General features: G+C 51.0%; 1 protein-coding gene across 1 annotated transcript; it reads left to right on the forward strand.

The window, feature by feature from the left end:
* Positions 1 to 1,512: 1,512 nt before the first annotated feature.
* Positions 1,513 to 11,629, forward strand: LOC144820212 (uncharacterized). Its single transcript, XM_078677816.1, has 4 exons — positions 1,513 to 1,982; positions 2,298 to 7,172; positions 7,488 to 7,679; positions 11,614 to 11,629. The coding sequence occupies exons 2-4, from the start codon at positions 2,578 to 2,580 to the stop codon at positions 11,627 to 11,629; spliced, it is 4,803 nt and encodes a 1,600-aa protein (XP_078533942.1). The 5' UTR covers positions 1,513 to 1,982; positions 2,298 to 2,577.
* Positions 11,630 to 13,202: the final 1,573 nt, after the last annotated feature.

The following is a 13,202-nucleotide window of genomic DNA, read 5'->3' on the forward strand; positions in this document are numbered from 1 at the left end:
GGTTTGAAAGGAAGTCACAAGGCCGCTGCTAACCACTTTAAAAAAGTGCGCCAGCCCTGTTGTGGAGGATGCATTAAAGATTGTGTGAATCAATTCACCGAAATGCAAGGGCAAGTCAGTATTTAATAAAGCATGCACCTCTGTGCGGGTGTTAGCCACGTGAAGGACCAATGTTTCACGAGCAGATGTGAGGGCAACTTCTTTTTGGGACAATAGAGCTCTTATGCGACTCATCTTATTGAACTCTGCTTTCAAGGTCGGAACTTGGGCCAGAGGGAAACATCAAGTTTCCCATGCGGGGGGGATACATTACATTCTTACAGCAAACCACACGCTCACTGACGGTAACGACATAAGCAATTCCTTTTATTAACCCACAGCAATCTTCATTGTTCAATAGTAAATAACTCCCATTTGCCAGTAATGTGAATGTGGAAACGATAGCGGGCACGGGGGTACCTTTCAAAATACAGGCTAAATTTGGCTCGTTCTGATTACAGGAGCCGTGTAAATGGATATGTCTACACATTAATGGGTGATCAGGTGTTTCAGTGCATTCTTCACCATTCAAATAAACTTCCTTGCCCTCCCTAAGGCATCTATATGTAAAAGGAAGGGACCAGGCTTCTTGGAGATAAGAACTTCCAAGAGGCTCGTATCAACCAATGGCAAAGTACTTCATACAGCCTTTGAACTCGAACAGAGGAAACGGGAGAGTTATCAATCCGTGGATAAGCTACGTTGCAGTATTGGCCTCTGCCACAGAAAACGGTAAAGGCTCCAACCTCTCAATGTGTAAAATGGAAAAAGATGCATCCTTCATTGAAAGCAAACGCTGCTTGTCAGTCAAATTAAACGGGGCAAACAGGGCAGAGGTATTCATGTAATGCCATGGCACTTTTCCAGCCTTAAGCGTCTGCAGAGTCCAAGCAAACTGCATAATCGAACGCAATTGATTTTAACCATGGTACAATACAGACACTTCATCTTGCACAATAACAACAGATGTCACAATATTATCCGGCGTGTAAATGCGGGAAGAAAGCGTGTTAATGCTATTATCTACAACTGCTAATACTTTTTCTAAATTAGCTTGATCTATAGCCCTAAGGCAGGTAGCCGCCTCAATCTGGGATGTTTTCCAGAATTTGTTATAAACAGCATATACCCATCTTTTAGATCTACCTTTAGCCAGGCCTTTTATGAAAGCATTCAGATCAACATCGTCGGTCAGTTTAGATAAATGCTGTTTAACTGATGCCAAGCTAGAATGTTTGAGCTAATTCTGACATAATTTGCCTACAGAATAGGTAGTCACAGAATGGTCACTTTCAAAACGGGGATCCACCCTGACCTGTGTAAAGCCTTGAGCCAAACCCAGAAAACGATGTTGGCACGAGTCAGCACTTCTGTGCCAGAGCAACCAGCCACTTGGATCCAAACTGGATATGTTAAATGAAGAATTTAGCAACAGAGTTTGCAACTCTCTGATCGAGAATTGTGTAGTATTACTGTGGAGCGGCAGCGGCACCTACCTCGGCGCAACACAGTCCGAGCACGGGGGTCCCGTCCCCCGCGCCCGGTCACTTAACGTCCCGGACACCCAGGACACCTTCTCTTTCTCGTCCCCTGCAGGTACCGACGCTGGAGCCCGAAGGACCGGAAGCCCCCGCCCGCAACACCGGAAGTGACGGCGGGTCGACCCCAAGCAACCCGGAAGCGATCCACCTTGACCCCGGAAGTGGACGGTCAGACCAGAGCCCGGAAGGTAGAAAAAGCCCCGAGGACGAAGAAGAGGCGTTCGGAGCAACCGACTCGTGGCAGGAGGCAGCGGACAGCGACGGACCCCGGAGAGAGAGAGGAGCAGTACTGCAGGACCGAAGCGAGGACGAGGAAGAGGACGTCTGGACGGAGGACTGGTGGCGTCCTCAGGAGGAAGCTGGAGAGCGGCCGCAACTCGGACGAGAGTTGCGGCAGGGCACGTGAGTACCTGTTACCCTTTCTCCGTGTCCCCTACTGTGTATATAGTGCTAATTGTAAAATACTCTTGTATATATTCCTAGACTGCACGAGCACAGGGATAGTTAGGTTTGTCTCACTCGCACTGTATAAAGACCGAGCACTGCCCTGCACCATCCCGCCTTCAACCCTCCCACCTTTTTCTTGCCTGTTCCATTCCCCTACCGTCCCCTCCTCACTGGCATTTCTCCATACCCTTCACTCCCCGGTGTAGGTGGCGGGGTGTACTGATTGAGTACTCGGACTAAAAGCCCTACGCTTCTCTCCTTTCTTTCAAGCCTCCAAGGAGCCCCAGTACCACACCGAGGAGACTACTGGCGGAACACGGAGAAGCAGACCCTGATCCCCAACAACCTCGCCGAGCCTGGTCCACTGCAGTTTCTACCAGCCAAACACCCATTGGACTCTACACTGCCTCCCTCCCTCATTTTGACTTTGTTCTTCTGCTGCAATAAAACACTTGTCATAGCGCAATATATACGGCCTCCCCGCCTGTTATTCCGGTCCGCCCGCCACCCAGCTCCACAAGTGGTGTCAGAAGTGGGATATCCCGGAGGCATGGAGGCCGCTGTCAAGCATCTGGCCGAAAGCCAGGAACTATTAGGAAAAATGATGGAGAAGTTCCTCAAGACGGCCGAAGACGATCGAGGACAACTACATGACGTGCTGAAGGGACAGGGAAGCGCACAGGACCAAGCCCTTGAGAAACTCACTACAGTCATGGGGCAACAAAGACCAACCACCTCCCTCCCCTCAGTCGTTCTACAGAAGTACGTACCCGGAGAGGACCCCGACTACTTCTTCACGAACTTTGAGCGCCTAGCCCAGGCGGCGGCTTGGCCCGCTGATCGATGGGGCCACTACCTGGGTCCCCTGTTGACAGGTGAACTGCAAGCTGCCTACCAGCAAGCCAACATCCAGGGACAAACCCCCTACGCCGATATCAAAACCTGCATACTGGAAAGGCTAGGAATAGATGACGAGACTTATAGGGTGAGGCTGCGTCAAGCCAGAGAAGGGCCCCAAGAAACGCCGCGGGCCTTGTCCTTTCGTATACAGGACCTGACGAATCGGTGGTTGAAACCTGCTACGGCCACAAAGGAGGACATTCTGGCCAAAATATATTTGGAACAGTATTTAGCTTCCCTGCATCCTGCCACACAAAAATGGGTGCGCCAGCATGCTCGCCTAACGCTCGACAGCGCCGTAGAGATAGCCAGCGCCTACAGCCGAGCACAGGAAACACAGCGACCAAAGGAGGAACACCCTTCCCGCATTACTCCAGGAAACCATCCCCGGGTCCCTCGACCCCCTCAGGTGGTCAGGAGACCTGACCCCGCTCCCCTGATGCCCTACCCTATCCTGCCTCGACCCCACCCACCGGGACCTCAATGTTACCACTGTGGTGGGTTCGGGCATATTGCTCGCGTCTGCCCCCAAAAGGAGGAACCCATGGACATAGGGATGGCAAGAAACTATGCCTGTCTCACCGCGGACAACACCCCTCCTCCATTTCGGTGCCCGGTGCGGATAGACGGACACGGAATGATGGCCCTGGCCGACACGGGATGCCGACAAAGCGTTCTAAGACCCCAGGAGCTGCCCCATCCTGTCGGTCCTGTGACAGGCAACGTGGCTATCACGTGTGTACATGGCGACACCAAGAGCTATCCGACCACCCAGGTCCATGTGCAAAACCCCACAGACAAGGGCAGTCTGCTAACGGTGGGCCTGATCCCCAATCTCCCTGAGCAAGCGATATTGGGCAGCGACTATAGCGGTCTTCCTCGGCTGCTCCAAGACACCACAGACTCCCTGAGGAAATGGTGGGCCGAGGCCCCTTTCTCCCATGAACTTTCTCCTGTGAATCCGGTGATCAGACCAACCAAGACCCGAAGACAGAAGAAAAAGGAAAAGAGAGAGTACGCGATGGCTTTTCCTGCTCAAATAGACGTGCATCCCTGGGAAACCGACCGGGAATTCCGCGCCACGCAACAGGAAGATCCGGTGTTGCAGGAGGCCTGGGCCCGTGCTCTGGACGCTGAAGACCCGCTACATGTAGGTCCTTATTTCTTCCGAAAAAACGGACTCCTCTACAGGAAAGGGGGACCCCAACAACCAACACAGCTGGTTATCCCCGGGTTGTTCCGCGAGAAAGTACTGTTCTTGGCCCATAGCCACTTGCTGGGTGGTCATTTCAGCGATGAGAAAACCGGACGCACGATCCTTGATAAGTTTTATTGGCCCGGGGTTCACGGACAAATCAAGCAGTATTGCCGGGAATGCCCAGTATGCCAACGAAACAGCCGCTACCGGCCCCCCAGGGTTCCTTTGCAACCTCTCCCCCTTATTGATGTCCCTTTCACCAGAGTAGGCATGGACATTATCGGACCATTGTTGCCTTCACGAACCGGGTGTCGATATGCTCTTGTGTTGGTCGATTATGCCACCCGCTTCCCGGAAGCGATACCCCTACGCCATCCCACAACACAAACCATATCCAAGGCCCTCATATCCATCTTCTCGAGGGTGGGTTTCCCCCGTGAAATACTCACCGATCAGGGAACACCCTTCGTATCCTCCCTTATGCGCCAGGTCTGCTCCCACCTAGGCATCAAGCAGATAAGGACCTCGGCCTACCACCCCCAGACCGATGGGTTGGTGGAGCGCTACAACGCCACCCTCAAAGCAACATTAAAGAAACTCCTAGGCCTCGAAAGCAAAAGGTGGGAGGAGATGCTTCCCCTAGCGCTGTTTGCCATCAGGTGCAAACCGCAAAGCAGTACTGGTTACTCTCCTTACGAGTTGTTGTATGGTCGAGCCCCACGGACACTCTTGGATATGGCCAGGGAAGCATGGGAAGCCGAACCCGACAGAACCCGACCCCTTCCTGAATACGTGGACAATCTAAAGACGCACCTTGAACAGATAAGGGTCATCGTGAGGCAGAACCTGGTGGCCGCCCAAAACACCCAGAAACACCAATATGATAAGGGAACCAAGGCCCGGAAATTCGTTCCAGGAGATCTAGTGTTGTTGCTCCTTCCTTCTTCCGACCATAAGCTGCTAGGGCAGTGGCAAGGCCCCTTCCCGGTTCTAAGAGTTGTGACCCCTGTAACGTATGAAATAGAAACCGATCCCACCAGAGGAGTAACCCAGATCTATCATGTAAACCTCCTGAAGAAGTGGGAGGGTCCCCGTCCTGTACTGTCCAGTGCAACACCCCCTCCCTTCGATGTGTGCATTGATCCCGACCTTCCCGAACAGAACAAACGGGAACTCAGACGGGCCTTGTTCTCCGTACAACCCGTGTTTTCCTCCCTACCCGGACACTCCACGGTAGTGGAACATGCCATCCACACGGAACCAGGAAAGACAGTAAGACAAAGGCCTTACCGCATCCCCGAAGCACGAAGAGCCATCATTCAAGAAGAAACAAACCAAATGTTGAAGATGGGCATCATAGAACCCTCCAGTAGCAGCTGGAACTCCCCGATTGTTCTAGTTCCCAAACCAGACGGATCCACCAGATTCTGTATAGACTTTCGGGAAGTGAACAAGATATCGGCCTTCGACACCTACCCCCTACCCCGAGTAGATGAAATGGTGGAACGAATAGGCAAAGCCAAGTATATAAGTACCCTGGATCTCTGCAAAGGGTACTGGCAGATCCCCCTCAAAGCAGCCGACAAGCCCAAGACCGCCTTCTCCACGCCTGAGGGCTTGTTTCAGTTTAAGGTGATGCCCTTCGGACTTCATGGAGCCCCAGCTACATTTCAAAGGGCCATGAACTTGGTGTTACAACCACATACCAAGTACGCCGGGGCATACCTTGACGATATCGTTATTTACAGCGATAGTTGGGAACTGCATCTAAGCCACCTAAAAGCCGTTGTCACCTCTCTAGGGAACCATGGTTTTACCATCAACCCCTCCAAGACCACCTTAGCGGCCCAGAGTGTGAAATACCTGGGCTACCTGTTAGGGGAAGGGCTCATCCGGCCTCAGGACAATAAGATCAAGGCCATTCAGGCCATCCCTTTTCCCCGAACCAGGAAGGAACTCCGTGCCTTTCTTGGATTATTGGGGTACTATCGGAGGTTTATCCCCTGTTTTTCCCAAACAGCGGCCCCATTAACCGACCTGTTGAAGAAAACCACGAACACAGAGGAAATCCTACAGCATCCCCCAACCCTGGTGGTCCACGCCTTTGAGCGTCTGAAACAGTCCCTGATAACCGAACCTGTGTTAGTCAGTCCAGACTATACCCAAACATTCATACTACAAACAGACGCTTCTGATCAGGGCTTAGGGGCGGTGCTCTCACAGAGGGACAGCACAGGGGTCGAACGGCCTATCCTCTACCTCAGCAGGAAGCTGTTTCCCCGGGAGGCGAACTACGCGGTAGTAGAGAAAGAGGCCCTAGCCATCAAATGGGCAGTGGAAAGCCTTCGGTACTATTTGGAGGGGCGGGAATTTGAACTCTACACAGATCATGCCCCTCTGGAGTGGATGGCCCGCAATAGGGGCCACAATGACCGAGTACTCCGGTGGTTCCTCTCCCTACAGCCCTTTAGGTTCAAAACGTTACATAGGAAAGGACTGCAACAGGGCAACGCTGATTATCTGTCCCGATACCCACCTCCCAGTTCCCCTACAAGAAAGACAGCTAGGGAAAGGGGATGTGGAGCGGCAGCGGCACCTACCTCGGCGCAACACAGTCCGAGCACGGGGGTCCCGTCCCCCGCGCCCGGTCACTTAACGTCCCGGACACCCAGGACACCTTCTCTTTCTCGTCCCCTGCAGGTACCGACGCTGGAGCCCGAAGGACCGGAAGCCCCCGCCCGCAACACCGGAAGTGACGGCGGGTCGACCCCAAGCAACCCGGAAGCGATCCACCTTGACCCCGGAAGTGGACGGTCAGACCAGAGCCCGGAAGGTAGAAAAAGCCCCGAGGACGAAGAAGAGGCGTTCGGAGCAACCGACTCGTGGCAGGAGGCAGCGGACAGCGACGGACCCCGGAGAGAGAGAGGAGCAGTACTGCAGGACCGAAGCGAGGACGAGGAAGAGGACGTCTGGACGGAGGACTGGTGGCGTCCTCAGGAGGAAGCTGGAGAGCGGCCGCAACTCGGACGAGAGTTGCGGCAGGGCACGTGAGTACCTGTTACCCTTTCTCCGTGTCCCCTACTGTGTATATAGTGCTAATTGTAAAATACTCTTGTATATATTCCTAGACTGCACGAGCACAGGGATAGTTAGGTTTGTCTCACTCGCACTGTATAAAGACCGAGCACTGCCCTGCACCATCCCGCCTTCAACCCTCCCACCTTTTTCTTGCCTGTTCCATTCCCCTACCGTCCCCTCCTCACTGGCATTTCTCCATACCCTTCACTCCCCGGTGTAGGTGGCGGGGTGTACTGATTGAGTACTCGGACTAAAAGCCCTACGCTTCTCTCCTTTCTTTCAAGCCTCCAAGGAGCCCCAGTACCACACCGAGGAGACTACTGGCGGAACACGGAGAAGCAGACCCTGATCCCCAACAACCTCGCCGAGCCTGGTCCACTGCAGTTTCTACCAGCCAAACACCCATTGGACTCTACACTGCCTCCCTCCCTCATTTTGACTTTGTTCTTCTGCTGCAATAAAACACTTGTCATAGCGCAATATATACGGCCTCCCCGCCTGTTATTCCGGTCCGCCCGCCACCCAGCTCCACAATTACCCCAACCTGAATATTCTTTAAAGTCAGGGAAAGAAGGAGCATTCAATTTTTTAGCGGTAGCCAATCCAAAGCATGTCGTCTGTGAAATTGTAGAATTCAAAACCAACATATGATTCGGGACGAGACATGCACGGTGCAAAGCCTCAGTGCCTTGCACTTGCCAACTTTTAGAACCCCAAACAGATTTAAGGTCAACCATTTCCTTCCACAACTCGTAGCCTCCAACAGACAACTGGTCTAGAAAGGACTTTGAGTACAATAATTTAGTATCGGTAAGTCTAACCTTGCATGTGGACTTTTCGGTCATTTTAAAATAAAATGCATTGGGATTTGACTGATTGAAATCAGTAAAATAAGTGAACCTTTTCAAAAAGGAAGCAGAACTGCCTTGTATAGGAGCCGGACAATGCTCCCATTGAGTATAATTTACAGTGTTCCTCCTGGTATTAGTTTTATGCAGGTAGTGATTGCCAAAATGTTGGTAACAATATAAATCACCGTAATTAGAAGATTCTAAATATAAATCTTCAGCATCAAAAGCGGCATAATATTTCAAATCAGAAAACAATCCTTCTACGGCCTGAACATCCCAATCATCAGAACGTATATTTTGTTTAACTACATCCCCCATAGAAACTCTAAGCACATTAAGGACATTTATAACCTCAGTGGGGCCATGGATTTGAAATTTGACGGCATCCCACACAATCCCATCTAACACAGACCAAGCAGTGATGTTAACAAAAGCCAAGTCTCTCTTCAATCTGTGTGATGAGGAATGGGGTGCCAATGTTCCCTTGATATGTCGAATGCATGTTCTCTCCTCGACATAGTGTCCATTGACGAGACTGAAAAAATAAAACACAAAACCAATTGACATAAAAAGGTAAATCCAAAAAGGCACCAGCCAAATATAGGTTCAAGGGGGAATTAAAAAATGTTTTTTAAACAGTCTTACATAAACAGTAATCCTTGAACGCTTTCTTGAGTAGTGTGAAACAGTGTCAAATGAAAATCTGGATTCTGTGGCCAAGTGAGTTTGTAAATCAGGCCTTGATAAGTCAGTTGGGTAAGTATAGTCAGTTTCATCAAGTTGAGCACCAGGCAGTGTACTCAATAAAGGACTTGAAATTGCAGGCATCTCAAGGGCAACATCAGGCACAGGATTTGAAGCCGGGGCCAAAACAGAATTTCTCAAAATCGAAGGACATGAGACCGCCGGTGTCATACTAAGAAGAATCGGCCACTCTGTGTATCTTGACATTGTCAATGGAGATATACCTGTTTTCCTTACGACCTGGAAGGGGTGGTAAAATGACTGTTCTTGTGCCCTTCACATCAAGCACTGGAACTGGAGCTCTATAAGAGGGACCAAATTCTTTCTTGTTCTCGATCTTCTCTCGAACCAGTTCTCACCCTTGGGGTAGCCAGCCAAGTACCGGGATCTGTAACGCATCATCTGAGGTGGAGGGCAAATGTTCCATTGCAAGACTATCTCTCATCTCTTGTAGATTCTGTAAAACATTGCAATGTTCATCTACGTCAAAGGAGGCAGCAGCAGCTGCCGAGTCTAGACCGTCAAGGTCCGGTACGAACATCTTGATACCAAAGAGCATCTCGTGGGGTCCTGCCCACCCAGAGACCTTCTAGGGAGAATATTTAGAGCACGCTGCACACTATTTAGGTGGGCCAGCCAGTTCCTGCCAGTGCCTATATGTTGGACCCGGCCTCGTGGCGTGGTCCTACCCCTCCCGCATGGCGGGCCCCGGACGACATCGGCCCTCCATCCAGCCCGGGTCGCCCTCGGGCACACCTCTTCACGCCCTCCAAACCACCAGATCCGCCACCCGGCGGCCCACAACTACTGACACGGGCCCCTCGGGCCGCCCCAGCATTACCGGTCCGGTGCCCACCCCGGACCCTCATTCCAGGCCCGACGCCATCTTGGGCCCATCACGTCACAGACACGTGGTCCCGGACCAGCCGCGGCCACGGCCCCAGCGAGCCCGCCATCGAGGCACCAAGAACCCTCCGGGTGGTAGAGTGGCCACTCAACCAGAGACAAGGAGAGGGGAGTTTCGATGGCTCTCCAACCATCCCCGGATGCCTGGTTTCGATCACCCTCCGGCCTCCCTGGGCTCCGGCTCCACCTCCCTGCTGGGTGTCTGGACACCATCATCCCGGCCCCTCTAACCCCCAGGCGAGAGGGTCCGGACATCAAAGGACTCCAGACCTATATCTGGGCCAGCCCCGGAGTAGGACGGCAGTTGTATCCCGAAGTTGAGAAGCCCTGCTGACGCGGTCGCGGCTGACCCTGAGACGAACTCCCCTTGCTGCTCTACCCGGAACCTGCTGGCGCTGCCGCGGTCCATCTTTGCTGTAACCATCTCGGAACCTGCTGGCGCTGCCGCGGTCCACACTCGCTGAACCATCTTGGAACCTGCTGGCGCTGCCACGGTCCACACTCGCTGAGTCATCTTGGAACCTGCTGGCGCTGCCGCGGTCCACACTCGCTGAACCATCTTGGAACCTGCTGGCGCTGCCGCGGTCCACACTCGCTGAACCATCTTGGAGCCTGCTGGGGCTGCCGCGGTCCACACTCGCTGAACCATCTTGGAGCCTGCTGGCGCTGCCGCGGTCCACACTCGCTGAACCATCTTGGAACCTGCTGGCGCTGCCGCGGTCCACGCTCGCTGAACCATCCTGGAGCCTGCTGGCGCTGCCGCGGCCCCACCTTCCGGAACCCCCCAGCTCGAGGATTGAGAGCTGTGCGTAGGGTCCCATTGCAACCGACCATCTATGAGACTGTCCCGCTACCTTGCCCCTTGCCACAAGACTTTCCCGATCCCTGGATCTGCTGTATATATTGAACCGATACTTATTGCCCGATAAAGATTGAAAACCCTATCTACGTGTGGTGTATATTTGTAGTGGGGTGGTTACTCTGCTGTACGATTCTAGGAGAGGGCCCTCCCGTCGGAGGCCTCTCGACATCGCTCGGTCCCTTCTCTGAAGGAGGGGTAGACCTAGGGGTGGTCAGTCAGACACCTTCTGCCTCCCCCGGGTTCGCCTTTCTAACACTATAACTCTAGCTGTCAAAGACTGCTTTAAATCTCGGTTCATCCGTTCCACAACACTATTACCCTCAGGTCTGTATGGAGACGAAAACTTGACTTGGACCCCCAACGAAGTCATGGCATCCTTATACGCCTTAGAGGCAAAAGCCGCACCCTGATCCGAATGGAAGGTACCACAGGCAAAAATCCCTACAAAGACACGCAAGTCTCTTATGACAGTTCGTGAATCAGCGCTGCGATGAGGCCACACCCACACAAAGCGTGTGCATGAATCAACTGCTACTAAGATGTACTTATACGCAGTATCAGAAGAAAAGGGACCGCAGTGATCTAAGTAAACACAACCAAGTGATGTATTAGAAATGTACAACTGTGTCTGGGGTGGACGCGCAGCAGTTGAAGGCTTAATCTGCTGGCAAATGTCACATTGAAGGCAATAATCACGTGTCTGTTTGTACAGTCCCCGCCACCAGAAACGCTGTTGTAACTGAGCCACAGTAGCCGAAACGCCCGCATGCGCAGACGCAACACCTTCATGGGCCGCTGTGAGCAATGTGTGCCTGCGATCTGCGTTGGGAATCAATGTCACGATTTGCTGCATCCATACCTAATTCTCTCTTAGAAATACAGTCAGTATTCCACCTTCTGATTATGGTTTTCAGAAAGGCCTTAAAAATCCCACCCCTTTCCCGTGCACCTTGCACGCATCATTGTCAGTGTGTTTGGTGTACTGTTTGGTAATACGTCTCATTGTAAGAACTAGTGTTTCTTTCCTGTCGTAAAACTTTCCTGTAGCCTTTTGCTTTCTTGAATCATGTGGCTTGATTTATGAGAACGGAGAACATTGCCTGAAATTAAAGTATTCCAAGTCGCGCTGAAACTGAGCCCGATTTGCTGGTTCGGTGATTATGGATCGGCTCGATGTGCTGCGTGCGCACTTTCCTTGGTGTGCGCCCGGGTGCGGCTGGGTGCGGTTCTCTATTTAAACCGCACCCAGCCTTCTAGAAGTCGCTTTGCCTTTCACTGAACAGAGAGCTGAGGATCGCGGCAGGAGCTCGTACAGCAGCTTACCTTTGGGAATCCAGTTTCTTCCTGCGCACGTCGTCAGCAGCTCTGTAGATCTTCTGAGTTCTTCGAAGCCTAAAAGACAAAGACAAAGATGAAGAGATAAGTTAATCTTTCATATCTTCTGGCGCCCTGCGCAAGAAAGGTGTCAAGGACAATTTTTGGAACATATACAAAGGAGACATTTAGGAATCCTTTTTTTTTTTTTTTAGAGCAATGCAAGAAATATTGTTATAGAAGAAAAAGGACATTTTGAAATTGGGGCATTTTACAAAATGTTTTAGAATCACTTGTTTGAATAGTTTAATTATGATCATGAAGGCTTTCTGGTGAGACGATTTTATGCTTGTGTCTATCTCTCTTAAATGAAAATAACCAGATTCTTTTTAGATAATACAGAACCCCACAAGTATCAGGATTGCAAGAACTAATATTAGTAAGTAATAATTAATGTAGAAGGTGTCTAGAGGGAAAACTCAGAGTTAAGGAGAAGAACAAGGTTTTAACTAAATCTTTTATTTTTAGTGTAAGGAAAGACAAGCACATAAGAATCACCTGAGAATCACCTGACGACTTGATCTACCCACAAGACAAAGACATACTGGACGCAAAACAAGAAAGCACTGATCGTAGGTAGGCTTTCCAATTAATCTCAGATCTCAGAATTACCCTTAGCAAACTAGGAATTAGGTTAGGTTTAGGCCCTACCTTTTGGATAAAGGAGTAAAATCTTAATGCTTGTTGTTTCGCAGGTCGACAGCAAGAAACTCCACTCTTCCAACGTCCAGTACTGGCCCTCCTCCCCTATTACTAGTTTTATTCTTGTAGTATAATTAAAATCTGCAAGTTTAGGGTTAGTCATTTTGGAAGTTGGTCCATTGCGTCTCTGCGAAAATCATCTACGTCGTCTAAAGACTTCAAGTCACAGAGCAAGGTAAGAGACGACGTAGTCCTCTTGACAGAAGGCAAAGCCCACAAAAATCTTTTCGCCCAGACGCAATGGATCAAGTTTCTTTGCAGGAAATAGTTGGTATTCTAAAAGATCTTAAATCTGAGAACGCAGCCTTACGTAGAGATATGTCAACCCTACAAAATGCTGTTCAACACAAACCCATTCTAAAACCAGCAACTTTTCAAGGAACATCCTCAACTTCTGAACCTCAGACTCAAATTCAGGTGGTAACTCCAGTACCCACTCCTCTCGCTCAACCCGAGAGGTTTTATGGAGACAGTAACAAATTCTCAATATTTCTCAATCAGTGTCATTTACATTTTTTAGCCAAAACATCAGCCTTTCCTGATGATTCCTCCAAAGTGGC

This window comes from Lissotriton helveticus, chromosome 2_1 (genome assembly GCF_964261635.1).
Source record: "Lissotriton helveticus chromosome 2_1, aLisHel1.1, whole genome shotgun sequence".
Classification (NCBI taxonomy): Eukaryota; Metazoa; Chordata; class Amphibia; order Caudata; family Salamandridae; genus Lissotriton; species Lissotriton helveticus.

Bases quoted from the DNA above. Each gene is read 5' to 3' on its own strand.
- LOC144820212 (XM_078677816.1), top strand. From the start codon at position 2,578: ATGGAGGCCGCTGTCAAGCATCTGGCCGAAAGCCAGGAACTATTAGGA. The intron at 7,173-7,487 runs GTGAGTACCTGT...CTTTCTTTCAAG, and splicing joins CGAGAGTTGCGGCAGGGCAC to CCTCCAAGGAGCCCCAGTAC.